The sequence below is a fragment of the Egretta garzetta genome, unplaced genomic scaffold, assembly GCF_000687185.1.
Source record: "Egretta garzetta isolate BGI_Z169 unplaced genomic scaffold, ASM68718v1 scaffold154, whole genome shotgun sequence".
Classification (NCBI taxonomy): domain Eukaryota; kingdom Metazoa; phylum Chordata; class Aves; order Pelecaniformes; family Ardeidae; genus Egretta; species Egretta garzetta.
In genome coordinates, this window is record NW_009259600.1 from 965,829 (window position 1) to 990,656 (window position 24,828).

Below are 24,828 nucleotides of genomic sequence, written 5' to 3' on the forward strand. Positions count from 1 at the left end.
AGAAACAGGGCTTAGTAGATGATAATATTAGTAACTTAACTACTCCGTAACTTACATACGCAAAGCTTGACAACTAATCAGTAAGTGCAGCATCTGGATCCGATCAAAGCAAGCGCCATGGAGCACTGTTTGTGTAATGGGCTTGAGTGTGCCCTGCTGAAACTACACAGTTACTCTGGAAAAGTATTTGGATGGATCCCCTCATGCCCTGAAGAGGATGATCTTCTGGGAAGATTCCTGTTGCTTCTCTTTTCATCCAGCCACTACTGCATTTTTCTTTCCCTTTTCATTCTTTCTCTCTCTCCTTCTCTGTCCCCCTCCTGTCTTGTCTTTTAAAATTTTTCCTCAGAAGTAAATTTTACTATTAGAGTTGATGGATGTTATGAGCTATGGACACTGAAAATAAATCTTTGTGAGTGTAAGCTTCTCTCAACATTTTTGTGCAACACTTATTTATCTCACTGAATGTAACGAGACTGAATAAGAAAGAAATACATATCACATTTACTGGAGTTTTCTTGCTTGTTTCTAGTAATAGAAATTTGTGAATTCATATATACAAATATTCACTGCATTTTTTGAGTTTTCAAAAGTCCATAGTATTTTAATCAAAAGTAAATTGGTGATTTTCTTCCTTGCAAAATCTTAAGTGTAGGCCAGTTTGTCAGATGCCTCAGCTCCTGCAGCTCTCACAGATTATTTGAGATGTCTGAAGTTGTGTAGAATATGCCATAGCATGTGACCCAGAATGATGTATTTTTTGATCTGTGATTGTTATTTGCCATTCACTGTAGATTTATGCCTACATATTTGAGAATATCAGATCAGTTCAGTTGGAGGCTTTACTTCTCTCCTTGCTAAGCATTGTGGTGCTTGTTCTCGTTAAAGAACTGAATGAGAAATTTCAGAGAAACATTAAAGTTGTTCTTCCCATCGATCTAGTTTTGGTAAGTACAAAAGCAAGCATCAGACTTTTTGCTTTACGAAGCTTTCAGCGGTTCAACTAATGTGCTGAAGTTTACTGTATTGTCTATAGTTACCCACAGCCACACCTGTCACTTATTAAATGGATAGCTAATTTTCATGGCTGTATGTTAAATGTAAGAACAGGAAAGAGTTTGGCTAAATGATTATGAAAGAAGTGACATACGTTCCCAATTTGTATAATATTTTTCGTGTGTTTACTACTTTTTACATAATCACAAGAACATGGAGATAGAATGCTAAAGTGTAAGATGTTTGAAATAGAAAATGAAAAGTAATGGGCACATTGTAACTCCAGGCAAGTCTTGTGCTGGGTAGTTGTGGCTTAGATGTTGCTTGTTATTCATCTGCAACAAAGTTAAATACCTAAGCAATTGCTTTCTGTAATTTTAGTTAGAGTTTTCCTTTCACATGGCGTTCACAAAATTGAAGTTAGCTATTGTGTTGTAAATCCCTAGTTTAAGGATTAAGCTATAGTCAAACAACCAGCACCAGGACAGAAGATGCCTGTTTTTCTCTAGACTTCTAAAAGAAAATTTTAAAAAATGAAGGGCGGGTGCTTTTCAGAGTGGATCATCACAATCACTCTTTTTTTGCTGGAAAAAGTTATTTACAAAAGAATAATTTTTCTTGGACAAAATGCTGGAACAGAAGGTAGTGTGGTTCTGGTCCCTGCCCTAAGTTCTGTTTCTGTGTTGCCTTTTAAACACTGCTGGGTAACATGTACCAGCAGACTGAGGATCATGGACTGGAACCTGTGCCTGTTGCACTGGGGTTTATGTGTCCATCTCATAATAAGTACGGGAAGTGAGTTTGAACCCCCTCAGGGCCAAAATTTCCGCTCCCTCAGCAACATTTATACCTGCAGGAAAATAAATATAAGAGGCAGCCACATCTTCTGATGTGTTTTGTGCCCAAGTTGACACTGCCAGTCCAGATTAGATGTGCTCGGAGAACATCAGCTGAATCAGACCACTCAGGAGTGCCTAAATTATTAATTATTTTAATCTGCTCACATGAATGACAGTGGTCTGGAGCGTGTGTGGCACAGAGGCAGTTTGGACACTGATATTGGCAAGATTCCTGAGGTTTTACAGAGACTTGTGCAGATCCCTTTCATTAACATCGAACGTCCAAACTCTACCATAGTCCTTCTTCAGCCACCTCTTCTAAATTCATTATTGTGTCCAGATCTTAGTTTCTTTTGACTCTCTTCCACATTTGCAAAAATTTTCATAGTAGTACTTCCCTGTCTTACTGGATTGATCTAAGGATAAATGCATGAACACTGTTGTGTGCTTAGCTATGGCAATAATAGGGACTATGTAAGAAGCTAAAAGCAATAGAAACATAACATCTTTTTCTGTGTTGAATCAATAGATAATTGCTACATCCATTGCCTGCTACTATGCTGATATGGAATACGTCTATGGGCTAGAAGTTGTGGGACATATTCCTGAAGGGTAATGTGGTTTTTATTAGCTTGTGGCTTTTAAATATGTTTACTTCTGAGAACAGTCTCTGAAGAGGTCAAAGTAGTTTTCTGACATAAGAAATGGCAAAAATCTATTATGTTCATATCCAGCCTCCTCCAATACTCTCTCACAATTCAACCCCATGTTAACAAGGTATATCTGTATAGATATCATTGTAAAAATGCAGACTTTCTTGTATATTTTCTTAGCTTTTTCATTACTTTATGGAATAAAAATTAGGTACTAAGTACCTGATGATTGCTAATGGAAGTATGACAAGACAGAGCACTCTCTACAAGATCATTGCAACATGTTTTTTGAGGGTTGCCTTGGGTTATTGTAGCACAAATGACTTGCAATGGATAAGGCTTGTAGATTACTACTTCTTCAGTTCTTCTCCACTCACTTATATAGTAATTTTAGAAATTTCTGAGGAAATTGAGAGGATTTAGATATGCTTAATCTAGGAAAGGGAATCCTGACTACAGATAGTAATACATTTTTCTCTATGATCTTGAAGCGAAGGAAATAAAAATAGTCAGTATAATTAGCTGCAATGAGAAATTAGATTAATGTGAGAGAGAATGTTCAGACTCTGAGGGTTGGTAAGGAATAGCACAGCTGTTGTGTAATCTCCCTTTTGGAAATTGCAGTTTGTCATGGTTTAACCCCAGCTGGCAACTAAGTACCACACAGCCATTTGCTCACCCTCTCCTCCCACCCACAGTGGGATGGGGGAGAGAATCGGGGAAAAAAAAAAAGTAAAATCTGTGGGTTGAGATAAAGACAGTTTAATAGGACAGAAAAGGAAGAGAAAACAATAATAATGATAATAGAATATACAGAATATACAAAACAAGTGATGGACAATACGATTGCTCACCTGCTGCCTGCTGCCCAGCTTGTCCCCAAGTAATGGTTGCTACCCTGTGACCAACTGCCCCCAGTTTATATCCTGAGCATGATGCCATATGGTCTGGAATAGCCCTTTGGCCAGTTGGGGTCATCTGTCCTGGCTGTGCCCCCTCCCAGCTTCTTGTGCACCTGGCAGAGCAGGGGAAGCTGAAAAGTCCTTGACTTAGTGTAAGCACTACTTAGCAACAACCAAAACATCAGTGTGTTACCAACATTCTTCTCATCCTAAATCCAAAATGAAGCACTGTGCCAGTTACTAGGAGGAAAATTGACTCTATCCCAGCTGAAACCAGGACACGGTTTTTCCCTAAATTTCACAAAGTACAAGTCCAAGACAGCATGAGTACATGTATGGCAGCTTGCACTGAAGGAAATGAAATAAAAGAAGTCACTGAGAAAGAAAATTGGTTTTAAGTATTTAGGGCACGCTATTACATGTTATGTATCTGAGATTAAACAGGGCTAAGTGTGCCCTTTCAATATGTGCAGCTTTAATCAGGATCTCAATTTCTGTCTAACCTCACAGGAGAAGATTCCGTAATGTTGAAAACCACAAACAGAAGCCTGGGTCATTCCTATGTATTTTTAGGCACTTACTTACCTGAAATGCCTAACTGCCTTGTCAGTGGAGAGCATTAGAAACCTTCAGAGTGTGGCTTGGCTCTTAGGTGGTGTGATTTGTGCTCCAGAGAGACCAAAGTCTTTTCGTGGAGTACAGAGACAATCTCGGGTGGTTTGGTTCTTAACTGAGACATTTCATTGCAGTCCCCATTAGAAGGTCTCTGTTAGATGAAATAAATGTCCATACTGTCCATATAATGCAGGAATACTAAATTGTCTAAAAAGTTTAAACTTCACAGGAAAGCCAACTATAAAAAAGAAAAAAAACACAGTAGAGTTTATTTTATTGCGCATTACAAAATTAGGGAAAGGTTGCTGATTTTATCTGTCAGTGGTGGGGCTAATTTATAAAAGGATCCTTTAATATTTTCTCAAATTGAAGTTTACAAATGGAAAACTCCACTTGAAACTGTTTCACCTTCCTGTACAAATTCTCTCCTTAAGTTCCCCACAGATCTTATTAATTTAAAATAATGAAAAATGTCACCTTACAAGTATTAAAAAGTCAGCTGTGCATGCAAGATTGTTTCTCTTGAATTTTTGTGAATTGCAGGTACATCGAGGTTATGTTCCAGGCTTTGTCTTTATTTTTTATAGGTTACCATCACCAAAACCACCACCCATGAACGTCCTGCCTGAAGTAGTCACTGAAGCTTTTGGAGTAGCGCTGGTTGGTTATGTAGCATCACTAGCTCTTGCCAAAGCCTCTGCTAAAAAGTTTAAATACACTGTGGAAGATAACCAGGTACAGCTCTTTCTCCTTATTGTCAGTAAGCCTTGAAACTGCTTTACCATTCTGGAAATGTATTATAGATGAATGGCCAGTAGGAAAGGGTGAGTTCCATATGGCATCCCGAGGCCTTCCAGTGATTACTGTAAAACCCAAATCTAGTCCAAATTAGCTCTGCAGAATGCCCTAGTTGGTTGAGCTGCTTCTTTTGGGGAAACACATCCTCCAGGATAATCTCACAATACTGCATTTGGTGCAGCCAGTTTGGGTGTTAGTGCATTTTTCGTGTGTTCTAAGGTAAGACACCTTCTCCTCTGGCAGCTGATCTCTTAAAGACCAGCTCAGATGTTAAATCAGCTGTTGATTAAAAAACCAAAGTGGTTCTAAAAATAAACTAGGTACTTATAGCCCCAGGACATATCTGATGTTACAAAATGAAGCTTATGCAAAGTAGAAGTCTCACCTGAAGTAAAGGTTTATTTGTATAAAAGAAGCAGAGTGGGTTCAGACAGTGCTGCCAAATTTTCAGCCATAGGATCTTTCAGTACAGAATTCCATGCTACAGTGGCCAAGCTTAAGTAAGAGTGGGATGTTTACTTCTCAGCTACCCCACTGCTGGTCATGGCAGGTGGGTATCTCCAAGCCAGCTGGAAATGTGTGGAGACAGTTATTTGAGCACTGCATTTTAGATAACTGGCAATAGTGCTGTCTGATGAAAAAGTTGGCTCCATCTTTCTCCTAAGTGGTTTGGGATAAATGACATAAGGTTGAATGAAGAACAGTTGGTTTTGCAGCCAGAGGTCTATTTGAACACCCTATCTAGACAGGTCAGTCTTGCTACATCAGTGCATGTCTTTTACCACTCTTTCTGTCATTGGAAAATATGGTGGGAATGTTCTTGTCTACTCAGGTCTCTACATTTTTTTTCAGAATGAATACATTGTGCCATGAATGTCTGTTGATGCTTCAGAGCCATGTTTTCTAGGGAGCAGAGGGAATATGCTTGGAGCTTAAAACAAGTCAGGCTTCAGGGCAATATGCTGTATTGTCTCAAGAACACTGAATGGATCACAGCAACCTGTAGGTCTTTCTGCACCTTTGGAAAACATGTAGCTTACACAGCTTAATTACTGAGGTGTTGGAAACTATGTGTATGCCTGCATCAAATAATGGACCAAAAGAGCAAAGCCTCCATGAGAACAGAGGCTACAGTGGCAGTGTGGCAGTGTAGCTGTGTTGCATTCAGGAGTCAGGCATGGGACTCTGCATGGTGGCACATGGGTGTGCAAGGCTGCCCAGGGAGCTTTGGGCTGGTGCTGTCCACTGCCGTGAAGACAAACTTATGATTGATCAGGTGTTCCCCTGGCTGGATACAAAACTATCTGTGTCCTAAGCACTTCTAGCAGCATTGAGGTCTTTTCTTACACATCGCCCTCAGAAGATGAATGAGCTCCTCATAGTCTGGGAAAGAAGACTGATGCTGGGTAGCCAAGTTGGGGTGCTTTCTTAGAAAACGCTGTTCAGCTCAGGCTGCAGATACAAGGTGGTTTCCCCACTTTTTCTTCTATAAATCTTTGTTCAGACATGTCTCCATTTTGACTGTGAATAAACGCCAAATACATTTGTAATGAAAGACAGCATTCAGATAGTATTGCTACCATACTTCACTTTCACTAAAGCATGCTCTAAAAGAAAAAAAAAAATCAGTGGCTGTCTTTTTCCAGTAGAGTCATAAGCCAGAAACAACCTGGACGCTGTCCAGATCCCACTACTTGAGAATCTGGCCTGTTAAAAAGCAGATGTGGATCAAGATGTAAATATTTTGGCTGAATTTCCTGTTCAAAACTTAGCAATACCATTTATCCTGTGAACACAATGTGCCTCCTGCTTGTGATGAATCTAGTTCAGCAGCTCTATCATTCAAATTAGTTCTGAGTTGTGAGAAGATATATTATGTTGGGAGATCTTTTATCATGTACATATGTGATTTTTTTCCCTCAAAAATATGGCCATCCTTTGTCGTTGCTAACATTTAAATAGGGGACTCCTTTGTTGGCAAGAAGTTTTGAAATGACAGAACAATAGGAAAAAAACCCATATTCTATTTAACAACTTTGCAGGAATTTTTGGCTCATGGCCTCAGCAACGTGATTCCTTCATTTTTCTTTTGCATACCAAGTGCTGCAGCGATGGGACGGACGACACTTTTATACAGTACGGGCGCTAAAACACAGGTAATGGGTTAGAGTGAAGTATGGAGGAGAATTAAGGCTCTCAATCTGCTCACTGGAACTTGTACCAATTTATCCATTGTATTTCCTTATTCTCCCTTTTCCTCTGTCCAGGGAAATGACTGCCGTGTTATTTTTAACTATCAGCATGGAATTGCTCTGATCAGCAGCTGTCTTACTAGAAAAGCTAATGATCCCACTTATTCATTTTTACCTGCTTAATTCAATATAAACTCTAAAGTAAGGAGGGTAGCAGGTGTGTTTTCAGACTGCAGGAAACTACACAAAAGCCCTTTCAGTTTGCTGTGAATTTGTTAGCACTGTAGCAAAAGTGCCCTCTAATGGTGTTAAGTGGATTTAATGGTACAGGCTAAACTGAAGTTTTAGAGAAAAAAATCAGATTTAATTTAGTGCTTTTATCTGATTTGCAAAATAAAGTGACAGTGACCTTAAGAGCTGCTGCTAAAGAACCCAAGCAATATCCCAACTTCTGCCTTGTGACATGGTGTACTTGTCTGTCCTTCAGTATACACTGAGTCACAGAGATGACACTCAGATTTTTGAGGACTTTTTGGGCTAGTTCCTGCTGTTGGAAACCAACCCCAGAAGTTCTTATTGCAGTAGCTCAGAAAAGAGGGAACTTCATTTGATGAAAATTATGATTGTGACCCTGTAAGGCTGTTACTTGTCCAAACCTTGAACAAGTGAGGTAGCAAACTGCTCATCTGTGACCTTTGAGTATGGTGGCACCATGTGGGCCACCACAGCTGGGACACCCCTGGGGCAGACCCCTAAGCACTGTCTCTCCCTCCTTCCTCTGAAACTCAAAGGTCCATCAGTGGCATCCTGTCCTATAAATGTTATGTCCTTTGGAGTTTGTTGCTATTGTATTTTTATAACTGTTGCTCTTGCCTGTGTAAAGGACAATAATTACACGGAAAAAGGTAATGAGGTACAACTGGCTAAGTACAGTCTATAGGTGCTGTTTCTTCTTGACCATGTCCTGCAATTATTCCTCATGCAGATAACACAATACTAATAAATGATAAGGGGTTTATTTCAAAACTTTACATGTTAATTATTTGCTAATTAGCCTACTCAGTACTCTGAACTTAATTAATCATAATGAATAATTTATCCAATAATAATCTTTAAAAGCATTTATATGCAAATAATTTAGCTACCACTTTGCTGTTAGTTATTTCATCTGGATTCAATGTCATACCATGTGTCCTCATCCTCCCAGACATCCTCTTCTGTTACCTGGTCACGTATTGTCTGTACAATTTGCAGTTGTACTGCATCATGACTTTTCCAAGGAAGCTGCAGACCTATACCTGAAGACCTATAACCCGAAGGCATATAGGGTATCTGAGCACTTTGGCTCTGGTACCTGCAGGCAAAGGCCCTGACAGAAGGTTCTTCAATATTTGAAATGGAAAAAGAAACTAACATAGTTTGATTTTAAGGCAGAAAGTACATGGTAAAAATAACAAGTATCTGCTTGTTTTTATCCATTGGTTTCACAGTATAGTAGAGCCTTCATCCAAAAGTTAGAGTGTGGCCATGAGTTAGCACTACGAGAGTACTTTAATAAATGTAAAATTCTCTCTCCTGCCTTCTTTTTGGAAAGCAACTCATCCACTGAATCCTCTATTTTGGGGGGTCTCTAAGCAGAATGAAGAGATGAGAAGAATATCACTAATAAACGTTGGTCAGATGATAGGCAAGAAGAGTGAGGGGTTCCTTTGACTACATGGAGAGAAGTCAGTGTACTTTGGCATACGACATGCAAGAATTGCAAAAAGCCTTTCAGGGGCTCAGAGCAGCCCCTTTTCCTCCAACAGCTATACCTGGGATTCAGTGATGTCATTTATTCTTCAGTGATATCTCTTCCTGCGAGAAAACAGAAGTGAGAGACTGTATCATGGGCTAGAAGTGTCTTTCAAATAGAATCAACACTTTTTTTTTGCTTTTGGGGAAGGCAGAAAGAGGGAAAAATTCCTTGTGACTTTACCAGCAGATTTTGTGTCCCTTTTTCTGTAAACACTCTGTCTATACTTCTTGATGGTATTTTTAAGTACACCACGGCTTTAATTTTCTAGTGTTTTAACAACTTGTCTGGTTTTGTTTTTAACAACTTGTCTCCTAAAATGAAACCTAATTATTTTAGTAAAGAAACATATTATCAATATAAAAATAAAGTGAGCATCTGTCTACTTATCGTCAAAACCATTCTGTGAATCTGGACGATATCTTAATGAGACCAGAAGTACTCTACTTTGTGAGCACTCAGAGTGGAGTAGGAGACTGCAATTTTACTGTTGTTTTCCATCAGATTAATACCATATAATAATGTGAAGGAACATATAATTCTTAGACCATATATTTGTCTGGATTCATGTCACCTGCATTAATTATAATTTTTAATATGTTTATAAAAAAAATTGTTCCTATATTTTCTAAAGTAAAGTCCATTGATATTAATGTCAAATCATTGGTGGTTTCTGTTCTTAACACAATAGTTTCCTTTTAGTGTTGATCCCAGCAAAAGAAGTTAGAAATCTCTTGTGCAAAAATGACGACACAGTTCTCCATATATAATTTTTGCTCAGTGCTATGACAGATCTGTATTTTGGTGCAACATAGGGTGCATGGCTATAAATACGTTACAGAACGACAGTGAGTGCTGCAAAACTTCGGGGATGAGATATTGCACACGCACACTCCATCTAATAACTGAGGGTGTAAGTGATGCCATGGTGTGTGTCTGTGTGCTGGCAGCAGGGTCCAGCACAGATGTTGAGATCCCTTACTATGTTTTCACTGTAGCTGGCTGAAGGCAACACCAGAGATTAAAACTGAAATTCTATGCATCTGCAATCCATAGATACGTTAGTAGCTAACATCTTCAGCATCTCATTCTTGACTTTGTCTACAATATTTGAAAATTATCCTTTTCACACATTTTAATTTTTTTTTTTTTGTTAGACTGAATGGTCTGCTTTTCTTGTTTATTGGTTTAGGTGGCTTGCCTTATCTCTTGTGTATTAATTCTTGTGGTGATCTATGCAATTGGACCTATGCTGTACTGGCTGCCTATGGTACGGTACTTATCTTCTTTTTTAAAGATTATGTCAAACATTTTCTAATGACTTAATTTCTTTCAGGGAAAGATAGCACTACCTCTAAAACAACTGTATGTAATTTCAATGGAAAGAAGAATACTAAGGGCACAGCAAGTCTCAAAATCATAAAATACAGAGGTGACAACATAATACATAGAGATTTTATGCATATATATTTGCATATATAAGCTATCATATAAGAAAACATTTCTCTTTTACTTACTTTTGGCTCATAGTTTATGAACAGTATACAGCCAGATAGTTGTGGATTTGTAAATTGACAAAGTGTGGTAGAAATTAATGAAGAACCATGATTTTTCTCCAATTATGCTTTTCAAATAAATTTGACACAAATGATTGTAGATAGTAATCTAAGCTTAATTACAGAAAGATTATGAGATATTCTTATATCTCTGTCATGGAATACATCTTCTGTACTAAGACTCTGTAAAGCAATGGGGTGTGTTTTCACATAAGCTATATCTAGACTTTGCTATTACAAATTAATAGTTAATTTTAACTAGAGGCATGTCAAAGACGCAAAAGACAGCTCCAAAATTATCCGTAATTCTGCCATGTTTGTACATGAAATTGTAACTCATCTGTGCTTTAAATTTATTTTGTGCTATTGTTTACATATTGTCACATGAAGGTTCTCACTTTTCAAACACAGATCTTTTTATAGCTTATTTTCACCATGCAAAGTAAGGACACTTGAAGAGGGGTGCACAATATGTCCTTTTCCTTACTATACTTCTTTCCTCCCTTCATTTTTTATATGGATTATATGTAAATTTTGACTGGTTTCCTGCAGGCTTTTTTTCCCCATATTTTAAACAACTTTTTATATGTTGCTTTCTTGATATTTCATTTCTTTTCTACTATGCTTTTTCAGCCCTCCCCACCTATGCATTGCAAGTCCATCTCTTCATACTACGTCCTCTTTGGCTCCAGATGATTTCTTCATCCATCTCCTCCTCCTTTCCAATTTGGAGAAGAATAAATTATTTTGTTTTCCCCAAAGTCAATGAATTGTTTTGCTCTAGAGGCCTTCTCTAGGTGGTGAAGAAGGGAAATTAAAATTCTTCATTGTGTAGAAGTTGAGTGATGATTTGCTTCTGAGTCCCTCAGACTATGGGAGAATGTAGTTGGTCTGGTGACACATGGGGAAGTCCTGAAGTTTGTGTCACTTTGCTCACAATTTGATGGCCTATAGATTGCCTTCAGGAAAAAAACAAATGGGTTTGATGCTGTTACATTTGTGTCACAAGGACACCTGTGCTTATCCCATTTTTGAAACACCAACTTAGGGGGTTTTTTATAATATGATTATAAAATTGACTGCTAAATTGAAGAAAAAGCACTTGTTTTCACTACCAGTTCTGCAAATGGCTTTTGTTTTTTACTTCTTTGCAGTGTGTGCTGGCAAGCATTATTGTTGTGGGCTTGAAGGGGATGCTAATGCAGTTCCGTGACTTAAAAAAATATTGGAATGTGGATAAAATAGACTGGGTAAGTGAAACTTAATCTAAGGAGGTTTTCCTGAGACCCTTTAACAGATACCTGCTAAATAAACTTTAACAGTTCTGTGGCCCCAGAAGAGATAAGTGCAAACCATTATTATTAGGGTTTTTGTGTCCTATTGGCTTATTTTCTATCTCAGAATCATAAAATCATAGAATCATAGAATCATTTGGTTGGAAAAGACCTTTAAGATCATTGAGTCCAACCAAACCTGTCCACTACTAAATCAGGTCACTAAGCACCTCTTCCACCTGTCTTTTAAATACTTCCGGAGATGGGGAATTGACCACTTCCCTAGGCAGCCCGTTCCAGTGCCTGACAACCCTTTCTGTAAAGATGTTTTTCCTAATGTCCAATCTAAACCTCCCCTGGCACAACCTGAGGCCATTTTCTCTCATCCTATCATTTGTTATTTGGGAGAAGAGACCAACACCCACCTCACTGCAATCTCCTTTCAGGTAGTTGTAGAGGGCGATCAGGTCTCCCCTCAGCCTCCTCTTCTCCAGGCTAAACAACCCCAGTTCCCTCAGCTGCTCCTCGTAAGACTTGTGCTCCAGACCCCTCACCAGCTTCGTTGCCCTTCTTTGGGCACACTCCAGCACTGCAACGTCCTTTCTGTAGTGAGGGGCCCAAACCTGAACACGGTATTCGAGGTGTGGCCTCACCAGTGCCGAGTACAGGGGCATGATCACTTCTCTGCTCCTGCTGGCCACATTATTCCTGATACAAGCCAGGATCCTGTTGGCTCTCTTGGCCACCTGGGCACACTGCTGGCTCATATTCAGTCAGCTGTTGACCAGTACCTCTAGATCCCTCTCTGCCAGGCAGCTTTCCAGCCACTCATCCCCAAGCCTGTAGTGTTGCATGGGGTAAATAATAGCATCTGTAATGTCAATTGTATTAAAAAATGGAATTTCAGCAAATGATAAAGAATCAAACCTAATTTAATGCTAAGGATGTGTATACAGACTGTGTTAATCTGAGCAGATGTATGTCTAATTTTGTATGCCTTCTCTAACTGGTTAGCATGCTTTTGCTATTGCAGCATTAATGAAGAAATTCTGGTAACTTTGTCCTCTGGAGGTATGGAATGTCTGTACAGGACAAACAGAACTAGAAACACTAGAGATGCATAAGGACACATGTCCTAGGGTGTTGTAGGTAAATTGCCTTAACTCTTTCAGATTTTGCAAACAGAATATCTATTTTTTGATCATAATGAAAAATTCTGCAGTATGACAGGAGGAATACACCGGAAAGAGCAGAGAGATGGAAAGAAGACACATAGTACAAAATCTAGTTTAATGCAAAGTCTGAACAGTCTGACATACATTTGCACAGAATTCCTAGCAAATATTAAAGATGAGTCCATGTTTAGGAAGGCTCCTAGATTTCTCTTCTGTGGGAGTTTTTGAATGTATTAGCTAATTAAACCAAAATCTCTAACCACTTACATAAATACATATTGACATCCCATAAAGCTTTTGGAACTTCTGTTTATGCAGTTTCAGTTAACAAATATTCAGAAATGTATTTGGCCATATCCTCCTCTGTGGTGGGAGATATAGGTTACCGGAGGTAATACTGGACTTTGTTGAACTCAGCAGTGACTTAGTATTCTATAGCAGTGGTGGTAAGTCTAGACTGAATAAGACTTTTTTTTATAGAGTACTGGATTTCAGTACAGAAAGCAGAGCTGAATAAACAACATCAAGTTTGGCTGTGTGAGATTTTTCACATTTCGTCACAGAAGACTGAAGGGGTTTTTTTTATCATTCAGAAGAAAAGCTCTGTCTTTCATGAAATCTTATATTCCTCAAACAGCAAAATTCTGAAAATATTTTCTAGCACTTGTACTGTATTTGGTCTTTAGCTTAACCTAGATTTCCAGTACCCCAAGTGGTGGATGATGTGGATTAAGAATTTAATTGGGGACAGCAGACTTAAGAAAATCGGTAGTTATGGAAGAGATAGAGTTTCTCCATCAGTGCACTGAGGCAATAAGTAGTTAAGTTTTCCAGCAGGATATTCTGGAAGCTCGCTAGTCTTGATGTGTCTTCATAAAAAGACTAGCCCGACTGATTTTTGCTTTTGTGGTTTTGGCAGCAAAGGATGGGTGAGTAGTTACTACATCTCTGACATCTGTCATTATTTCTAAGAAAGATTATAGAGAAGGAGAGTTTTCTGGGTTTATCTTTTTGACTGGACATACCTGAACAATGGTTTATCTTCAAGTAGCTGCATCATCAGTCCTTAGCCTGACAGGGTAAATTATCTTGCTTTAAAAAGCATCATCTAAAGTAAGGCTATAAACGTTGATCTTACATTCTGCCTGGTCTAAGGAGCTCCACCAAGCCCAGTGATTTGAGTAACTACACTGGTGTTGATTTTGGCCTCAAAAAATTCACCCCAGCAATTGACAGCACATTGGAAATGAATCAGTTCCATTACCGAGGTTATCCAAAGTGTTTTGAAGACAGAAACTCTAAAAAAAACATTTGGAAAAAATTAGCAGCTGTTCTTTCTGGAACTGATTCTTTGAAGGGCGTATGTCATGTAGCTTAGAAGTCAGGTTTGTTATGCTCATAGGCCTCACCCTTTGTTACCTTGTTCCTTTGCACTTCTTTAAGCTTCTCATTGAACACAAACAGGATGGGTAATATTTATTTGTTGATTAGTTCTTTATAAAACACAGTCCTGTTAAATACAAAAGGTACAGCTTGAAAAGTACAATTCAGGAATTGAAGCTGATGGTCTTCATGGGTCCTTTCCAACTCATGACATTCTGTGAGTCTATGGAATCTCTCCTTTCAGCCACAGATTGCTTTTTCTTTCAGATTTAATGTTTAGGAGCAGCTGAGTTCAAAGGAGCAGCTAGGCTGACAGACCTGAGGAGCTAATACTAAATATTATCGGCTGAGTATTATTACGTATATTTGTTTCAGCTTTCTTTCAACTTGTTTTTTATCAGTCCTTGGGAATGTCACATTCAATTTCTTTCCAGTTAGACCCCCACTGCCCTTACTCCAAAGAGCCCTTTCCTGCCACTCAAAGCACTTGTATGGACTTCAGAGGTCTCTTGCTTCAGTAAAGGCCTTCTGTCAGTCCCTACACTTTCTTGGGTGACTTCAATAACTTCAGAGCAATAATTTCCCTACTCCACTATAGATGTTAAATACATAACTGTATGCATAACAGTATTCCTCCCTCTGCTGTCTTCATCTTTTGGCTGTTTCTAAGGTATTGATTGCTATGTTATCTGTGTTTTGTACATTAACCTGAGAATGATTTGTCTTGAATTTTTGCCTGGTTTTGGGGAACCACCAGGAAGTTGATCTGGAGTTCTGTAAGTGTATCCCACTTTTCAGGTCCTCAGATCAAAAGTTGATTTCCATACCCTTTCTGCAAGCCTAATTTCTTATACAGGCCTACTTCTTGACTAACTTCCCTTTTTTATTCTCTGGCTTGACAGTGCACTTTCCTAGTATCAACAAAAAGGCCAGTGAAGTCCTTGTTAACTCTTGTTTTTAAGGCTGAGCATCTCAGATGAGCTGCAGCTATTTGAACTAGGCAAAGACTAATGCCTGGTAATGGGCTGCTGAAGAAAAATGTTCTTATTGCTGTTAACAGTTGGACTTGAAAGTGGCAAAAGAAGGGGAAAAATTATTTCAGAAATGAAAAATGGCAATAGAATAAAGATTATTTTCATGAGTTAATTATATAACAAGGATTTAGGGTATTCAACAGAGAAATACCATGGCATTTAAAGAGAAAAATATGTTAAAAATTGTACAAATGACTTTTCCAAGAAACGACCACAACTGAGGCAAAGCTAAGTTGTAAGCCTGACTTGTAAATCAGAATGAATGGCAACAATTTATGGTAAAAATTACATGTTCCCGGCATGGTGCCATGATGGGAGAGGTAGTTATGGATGTATGAATCGTAAGTGTATGCACATACATTAATATATAAGGATGTAAAGAATGCTAGTAATTCAGAAATTAAAGCAGATCCAACAAGGAGCTTCTCACTTTTGACAAGTGTACTTCAAGATCTTGCCAGTGTGAGTTTCTAAGACACAGACCCACCACCCTGTCAATCTATTTTGTCAAAATAGGCTCGAGCAGGGGGCCCAGGGAGGGTCTTCCATGGAATTTTGGAGGTCATTGGTGAAATTTCATGTGGTTTTAGAAATTTTTAACATATTACCCTCAGGAGGGAGATGAACTTTTAGATTTGTTCAGGTATTCATCACATAGGCACCCTGATTCATGAAAGAGCACTGGGGGCTTTGCTGTATAAACAATTTTCCAAAGGGTAGGAAGCCATCTTTTCTGTGATAATAATTTTACACAAATGCTTCCAGATTATGACATCCTAGGGAGATTTTCTATCTTTCTCTCATTAGTGAACATGTTAGCCTGAGCTCTACTAATTTTGCTGTAGTTAGTCTCAGTGGGGTGGGAAGGAATTTACAAATGCTTCATCCATTGAAAGTGTGATTGCCATATAAATTCTTTTTAAAGAATAATATTTATATCAGTCCATCTGTCTCCAGGGCAGTCTGTGCAAACAAATGCCTTCTCAACCATTGTGACTTTTTTGTTGAACCTTAAGACAACCCATGAATTAAAAAAACGTCTATCAGATCAACATAACTTATTTCTACAAGTTCGATGCTACCCTACCTGAAAAGCTACTGACTCCAGGCCAATACAAAGCACTGCAAGGGTGATTGAAAGATGAGAATATGATTGGTTTGGCTCATCTTCTACACCAATGGCAGTCTCTGGTTACGGTTAAGATGTGAGATACTAGGCTGTCTAGTACTCAGCAGTATTTAAACATTTCTGGCTTTGATTCTTCCTATGTAGACTTCGTATTGGATTTTCATGCTTTCTGTTTTCTTCTGAGACAGACGAATTTTGCAGGTCTTGCAGTGGTGAGTTAGCTAGATGTGATGAGGCTCAGGTCTGCAGCTGAAGGGGATTGCTTGATCTCAAGGGTTCAGCCTTATCAGGATGGGCTAATTCTTGATCCCGCCTGAATTTCAGGTTTGTAGTACTTCTGTTAGCCCTTTCATGTCCAGTGAGCTCCTTCATAAATATATATTGGATTTGTAAATCTTGGAATTCCTTTCTCACTGATTAATCAGAACTCAATGTTTGTTGCTTGTATTCTTTGTAAATATACACACAACAATTTGTTTGTCATAAAATATAACTGGAGGTTGAACACTGTTTCAAAGAATGAACTACCTCTTAGAAGCTGTGCCATTGAAAAGAGTGCAAAACCTTTAGCAGTAGTTTAAAATTTTGAAGATGAGGGAGGAATACGTTTCTCAGTAGAGTCATGTAACACTCCGTCCTCTATGAAGCACAAATTAGTATGGTATGACTTACATTTTATAATTCATAAAATAACAGTTCTGAAACCTGCTCTAGCAAAATTCCTGTGGTGAGGCTGAAAGTATTCTATTGTCTCTGGCTTTCCTGAGCTAAGTGAAAACATCAGAAAGGATAATTTTAACACTGATTGTGCCATTGTAATGTGATCTTTTCCTCTGAAAACGTTAGCAAGAAGCACTGTAATTGTTGAAATGGGCACTTGTACAGATCAGTATATCCAGAGAGGTGAAAATATTTTCCATTCTTCTTTAACGCTTTTTATATAAAGATTAGGTGGCAGTCTTTGCTTAAGGCCCCTCAAGAAAAGAAATATGTGCTGACATTAGGTTGGTATAAGAAATCAAGTAATTTGTACTTTTTTTATTTTAATTCTAAAATCTGGATATCTCTCTGCCATACACATCATTGTGGTATAGAAATATGAGTGACCATTTCTGTCTAGAAAATAATCAAGAAAAAAATTTTGAATGTTAAAGATTGTCTTTTTTTAATATTTTAAGTTCCTCTTAAATGTTTTTTTTTAAATTGTATTTAAAATTGATCCAAAGTTTTATTAATTAATTTTTGATATTTTGGGAAGTCATTGATAAATATTGATATATTCGGAAGTAATCTGAAATCTCACCAGGCTGGATCGATGGGCTGAGGCCAACTGTATGAGGTTCAACAAGGCCAAGTGCCGGGTCCTGCACTTGGGTCACAACAACCCCATGCAGCGCTACAGGCTTGGGGCAGAGTGGCTGGAAAGCTGCCTGGCAGAAAAGGACCTGGGGATACTAGTTGACAGCTGGCTGTTGACTGAGGAAAAGACGGTGCCCTGCTGGAACATGTCTAGAGGAGAGCCACAAAGCTGGTGAGGGGTCTGGAGCACAAGTCTTACGGGGAGCAGCTGAGGGAACTGGGGTTGTTTAGCCTGGAGCAGAGGAGGCTGAGGGGAGACCTTATCTCCCTCTACAACTGCCTGAAAGGAGGCTGTAGTGAGGTGGGGGTCGGCCTCTTCTCCCAAGTTACAAGTGATAGGATGAGAAGAAATGGGCTCAAGTTGCACCAGGGGAGGTTTAGATTGGACATTAGGAAAAATGTCTTTACTGAAAGGGTTGTCAGACTCTGGAATGGGCTGCCCAGGGAAGTGGTCGAGTCCCCATCCCTGAAGGTATTTAAAAGACGGGTAGACGAGGTGTTTAGGGACATGATTTAGCGGTGGGATGGCAGTGCTAGGTTAACAGTTGGACGTGGTGATCTTAAAGGTCTTTTCAACCTAAGCCATTCTATGATTCTGTGGTTCTGTGTCATATGTGTTCTTCCATGGGGAGCCATTATTTTGATCGCTAATTCAGTCTTCAGTATTTGCCATTTAAAAAATCTGAATGTTCGCCTCTGTGAAACTATCTTAGTTTTAAAAAAATCTTTATTTCTGGTTCATGAAATGCACAGTTACAAGAATTTAAACTAATCGCCTCTTTCTGTTTTCCTCCTTAAAGAGCATATGGGTTAGTACCTATGTGTTTACAATATGCTTTGCTGCTAACGTGGGACTGTTGTATGGCGTTCTCTGCACTATAGTAATTGTGATTTTCCGCTTTCCCAGGTGAGAAACAAATTTGTTGAAATGTTCTTGTAGCACATCATTATGTCTTCTTTCTGGCACATTGCTTCACTGTTGGGATAGATGTACAGTACACTAAATTTAACAATGAAACTTCAGGTTTTTAGTTGCAGAAAATTAATAGATAAGAAAATTGAAAAGGAAAACTCACACCTGTGCATTTACTGTAGGCTAAGGGTCTCTAAAATGTTTCATCCTATGCATTATTTTGTGATTTCTCTTAGTAATACACATCTCTATAATTCATTAGGTGAAGGTAGCATAAGAGCAACAAAAAGATCAAGAATATTTTTTTTTTTCCATTAGATAGATATTTATTTGCTCCTTAAGGAGAAAGTATGTCTGGCAAGCCTGAGTAGCTAAGCGCCCTTTATAAACTCCTTCATATTATGTTGCACAGGAGTTGATAGCTGACATTTGCACTGGTAATATATATTGATGAAACATAACTGTACAACTATTCTCATGTATGATGAAAAGTACATTATAAATTCTATGTACAAATTAGAAAATCCAGGGCAAACAAACTAGAGCTAATACAATATTTTTAATATATATTACAATTGCTACTTTAGATCATGAGTAAAGGAAAATATCAGTTGATGTTCGTGATCATTTTGTGCTACAAAATTAATCCATAGCTCACCAGTCCTGCAAATGATTTGCTGCTTGCAGGCAGTTGTTTGCATGAACAGTGAATCCCACTGAAATGAAGTACAATATATACAGCTTGATTTCATGCTTGTTAAAATTAATGGTCTTAGCCATTTGTGCATAGCTCTGCTCTCATAGAATAAGTTGCAGAACCAGCGTGAAAATAGCTCAAAATTGCAAGGCAATTACAAATTATGGAAGATGGTTTCTGCTTGAATCCATCAGTACCTGTTTGGTAGCCTGCTTGAATAGAAAAACTGAAATTTTGGTAAATTCTGCTAGTAAAGGAAAAGGTAAGTTTTCGTGTTGTTTACACTCTGCACCTGGATGTCTGAGGTTCTGCCACAGCAGAAAGGGAGAGATATCTGACACAAAACAGTATGATTTTCTGTTGTCTGATCTAACAGAGCCCTCAGTCTGAGCCTGCACTAATTAAAGTAAGACAGACTCTTCCCAGTGATTTCTGTGGTCTTCAGTCAGGTTGCATATGATTGTCCATGCCATCTAAAGGCACCAAACAAGCCAACAGCCTGTAGCAGCTAACAAAACTGTACTGCATAGGTGAGGTTAGCAAGGGAACGTGCAGTAAGCCATCCAATCGTGGGCAAAAGTGTCGGCAAAAGTGAAGCAAGAAAAATACCACAGACGATTTATTGTGAAGTTTCTGTTCAGATGCCAGAGTACTGGACGTGGCACATGTTATGTATCAGAATGCCTTATGACCAGCAGCAGCTACAGCTTGATGTACGTAAACAGAAAAGAACAGCTGACTTTTGCAAGCCCCATTTAGCCAGCCCCTGCAAATCCTCCCTGCACATTGGTGCATCTATTAAATGTTTGTATTTGGGGATTATTTCCATTGCCCAGTTTTAGGCACAGAGCTCAGATGATAGCTAGTTACATAGTTGTCTTGTTCTGCACTTAAATGTGTTCCTGCAAATGATGTATCGAAGCAGAAGGTCCTACGCCCAGCTGCCTTTTCAAGGCAACTTTCTCTTTTCTCTGGCTGCATAGAGAGCATAGGGATACTGGCTTTTCCAGATAATTCCCCCACTTTGATAGCTAGAGTGCAATGTTCTGCTTCACCATACAAAGACACATAGAATCATAGAATCATAGAATGTTTAGGGTTGGAAGGGACCACCAGTGGTCATCTAGTCCAACCCCCCTGCAGTGAGCGACTTTAATCGACAGACACGTCGATTTTAATGTCAAAACATCCTTAGTTTTCATGACCCATACCTATTTGATATCTTTTTTTTTTCTCTTTCCTTACAATATGATTTTGCAGGTAAACAATACTAATTAAACCTCTGTACTTTTGAAGCTGCAGATTATCTATTAGCTACCTTGACTTGACAATAGCTCTCTGGCTAGCTACAAAACAGTAATGAAACTTAAAATTAAGATTTTATTTAACAGCAATTTCCATTATTCATATTTTCAAAGTTATATAATTTTAGAATGTACTTTTCCCCCTTTAACCGGGTCATTATCACAAAAAATGAGCTCTATATACACGAAAATATGTATAGATTGCATCATCACAACTTTAAACTTCTATGCTGTAGTTTTGGGGGGTGTCTCTTCCTGTTTCTGTTCAAGACTACTAATGGTTTGCCTTACAGATTTTCTCTGTGTATTGTTTACAGAGCAAAGACAATGAATTTGAAAAATCTGAAAGAAGTGGAATATAAATACAAACCAGAAGATACTTGTGTAAGTCAAATTATCCTTTTTTTTGTGTATGTTCCACTAATTCAGATTTGTTTATTTTCTCTAGTTGGTTATCAGATTGTAATCAGTGAGTGAAGGGAACATTTTTATGAAACGACCACTTGAAATCTAAAACCAGTATGTCATGGCAAATACAAAAGTAGTCTAGGCATTAGAAATTGGAATATTTTCCTGGTTTGCTGCTGGTCTGCAAATGAATTTAGGCAAGTCCTCTTAGATCTATCTATCTTAGTTTATTTGTTACTTTTAAGTTAGGAATTGCTCCTTGTAAAAGTTTCCTAATTCCTGTGTCTAAGGAAATCTCTGGGCAGCAAGGGTAAGGTCCATCTGAGGAGAAAATAGCTGTCTCTCTATTCTTATCAAATTTCCTCATTTCCTGAAAGTCCTTTGATATTCTCATCATCTGCAATCTCTTTACTGACCCCATTTCTGCCACCAGCCCCTTGTGATCAGACTGTCCCAGAAGTCACCATGTGTGGCTGGGGAAGGAGGGACAGCATCATGAAGTTGTCACAGATGACTTCACACACCTCACCACCCTGTACTCAAACAAGCGTACCCTCACATGAAAAATGGATGGAAGAATCTCTCCAAAAGACCATGCTTTTAAAATTTGGCTTCTTACAGATTTAAACCTACCAGTCAGTGATTTTACATTCTTTCAGTTATTTTCATTGCAATTATCATCAAAGTTGCTTGTGGTCAGGCCTATGGTAAGAAGAGAAGGGTAATGATCCAGAGAGGTGAACTCCCTCCTCCAAGCTGAAATGGTAGGTCAGCAGCCAAGAGAGAAGTAGAACCATGTGTCCTTTCAGGACGGAGTCCCGTCACTAGGACATCCTGCCTTCTCCACTGTAGCAGTTTCTACTCTGTCCCCTTTCCTTTCCTAATGCTTATGAAAGGTCTTATGTATCAATAAGCAACATGCTCAGCAGTTATTACCTCACAATTAAGAAGCTCTCCACTAAAGAATTTATTTTTTCTGGCAAATGTTTTTCATGAGAACTATCTTGGGCTCAAAATCTGAACTCGGCTCAGGGAGGTTTACTGTTTTGGCATGCTGAACAATGGTGGAATATGAAAGGTATGTGCGAACGGGGAGGACTCTGAAATGTGAATTAAAAACATGGTTGTTAAGGCTGGCCCAGCAGTCAATTATTATATCATTTTTCATTCTTAAGAAAAACGTTGGAGTCACTTTGTCAGAGATGGGTAACCAAAATCTGATTTGCCTGCTTTTTTCTGTATTGCTTCGTAAAATATTTTGTACAAATCCCTATGCATCTTTTTTTTTTTTTTTTTAAGCTAACAGCTCCCCTGTTTGGTTTTTTCCTTAATCATTAAGATTAATGCCAGTAACCAAGTAATAACAAATTAGTGCCTGCAGACAGTGGGAAAAATAACATTTTGTTAAGAAAGCAAATTGCTGAAGAGCTTATTACACAAAACTAAAAAGGAAAATATTTTTAAGATTTAGAAAAATGCCTTTAATTGAATTTAGAGTCATTGGGTTGCAGCAGGTATTTAGGGTAATTTTTAATGTACAAAGGTTAGACTGATCCAAGTTCCCCTGGTAAATAACAGCTTAGACATAAACAACAGGACTATTAAACATGAAAATATGTAAGCTTAATGATCTACCCTGCCATTAAGGTCTGTGGATTTATAGAGGTTATTTCATCAATAGGAGAAAAGACACTTTAATATGGAAAAAATCAAGAGGGTATTTAGAATCTTATGTGAAACATGTTGCATCACAGGCATTCCCCAAACTGAATACTTACCCGAGCATAGACAGGGCTGTGCAGAGTGCATGGGGCCCATATCCTTCTAAGTGACAGTGGGGGTAGGCCACCTGAGTTAACCTTCTTTCTTTCTGGGCAAAGATACAACAAAGAGGCAGTCCATTTTTCTCAGAACAATTCTTATTCAGAAAAGAGCTAGAACCAAACCAGAGCCAGGAATAAACGAGCCAAATTTGGCACAGTTGTCCTTATCCATCCTGGAAAAAAGATTGTACCTAAGTCTGCCATCTGCTTCATTTGGCCTTATGATTAGGGCCTTTCAAATTTTCCACCTTATATTTTTTGGAAGCTTACTAGCTTGCTGATCATCTTAGGCTTTGAACTTTACACAGCAGTCTTCCTTTTTCTTAGTTTTTATCTTCTGCTTTGCTGATTCTGGTATGGCACTAAAGTGCTCACTTGTCTCCAAACCAAGCTGTGTATAGCATCTTTTTTAAGGGAATCTGTGGGATGTCCGAGTATTTCTCCACTCAAGCGTATATTGCCCTCTGTTTTGTCCTTGTTTTAGAGTTTTCTTTCATATCATCTTAGCCATTTTAATTGACAGTTAGGCTTTGCCACTTGACTGACCGAGGTATGGTGGTGATGTGATATTTACCATAATCACATTCATAGGCAAATTGCTCAAAGCCCCTATATGTAGTCTGGGGTTCATTGCCTCGGTTTTGGATGTTTGAAATGTTTCCTGAATGTAGTTTGTATGACGGTCACTGTGGTGGTGTCTGAGAGATCATCTGGTTCCTAGAAGTCTGAACAGCAGTCTACAATAAGGAGGTAGTTTGTGTGGTTTGTGGCAAAAATTTCCATTCCTGTTTTTCTTGAAGGTCTGCTGGGAAAACTGTGTATCTTCAATGCAATCCCACACTTCTTTGAACTGTTTAAAAATGATCTATGTGTCAGCTCCACTTATTTGTGTTTGAATGTGACCTTGTTATATGTGTCTGACTTTTTTTTGTTAGGAAGAGTAGACTCTTTTTGAACCTATATTCACTTCCAAATTCTTGGGTTTTACTTCCTCTTACCCACTGTCACAAGTAGGTAATTTTTGAGAGCTGATACTCACATAAATCAGGTATTTTATTTCAGATATTCACTTCCAAATTCTTGGGTTTTACTTCCTCTTACCCACTGTCACAAGTAGGTAATTTTTGAGAGCTGATACTCACATAAATCAGGTATTTTATTTCAGTAGTAAATGGATATTTTCTGTATCCAGGCCCCTTCTTGCACTTAGTGGTAGGATACTTTATTGCATATAGCACTTTTGTGGACTGAAATCCTTTCGGAGATCTTCTTGAAATCAGATCTGTTGATCTTCCCTCACGGTCTGGCTGTTGTCCTGCTGAGGCGTTGTCAGCTGCAGTGCTTGTACACTAAAATCTCATCCTGTTTTCATTCTTCCAAAGTGAGACTGTTGAAGCTGACAGTGATATCATGTTTTGCATGTGAAAATAACTAGTGGAAATCATTGCTGTGCAATGTTCATGTTGTACATTCAAGGATCTTCTTTTCATCTCACTTGGAAGGAGAATACTCTGAACTTCCACGTGTAACCTAGAGATCCCCAGCTTCCATAAAAGACATACCTGAAAGGCAAATTAATCCTTTTTCTTTTTTCTTTTTGGCAGCTGGCTCTTATGAGCAGTGTTATTGGGGCTATTTATGCATCTCTAGTTGCACGCATGCCTGTCACATAGAAAATGCTACTGAAAATATTGGAAAATTTTACAGGCCACACATGATCCTTCTTATTCCTGTTTACAGCACTTGATGCATAAAACCTTATTACAGTTGTTTACCAGAACATATATAAAGAACTTTATAAATAGATGTAGTATCTTTTACTGAATCAAATAGTGCAACTGGAAAAAGTGGAATCATAGAATCATAGAATCATAGAATGTTTAGGGTTGGAAGGGACCACTAGTGGTCATCTAGTCCAACCCCCCTGCAGTGAGCAGGGACACTGCTAACTAGATCAGATTGCTCAGAGCCCCATCCAACCTG

At 38.5% G+C, this 24,828-nt stretch overlaps 1 protein-coding gene across 1 annotated transcript in view; it reads left to right on the forward strand.

Moving 5' to 3' along the window:
• Window positions 1-24,828, forward strand: part of SLC26A7 (solute carrier family 26 member 7) — a 74,699-nt gene that overhangs the window by 36,821 nt on the left and 13,050 nt on the right. The window contains exons 5-12 of the mRNA XM_035893878.1: window positions 795-947; window positions 2,365-2,447; window positions 4,593-4,740; window positions 6,846-6,959; window positions 9,983-10,060; window positions 11,501-11,596; window positions 18,501-18,607; window positions 20,932-20,998. Coding sequence (XP_035749771.1) covers window positions 795-947; window positions 2,365-2,447; window positions 4,593-4,740; window positions 6,846-6,959; window positions 9,983-10,060; window positions 11,501-11,596; window positions 18,501-18,607; window positions 20,932-20,998 — 846 coding nt within the window. The remainder of the gene's footprint in view (window positions 1-794; window positions 948-2,364; window positions 2,448-4,592; window positions 4,741-6,845; window positions 6,960-9,982; window positions 10,061-11,500; window positions 11,597-18,500; window positions 18,608-20,931; window positions 20,999-24,828) is intronic.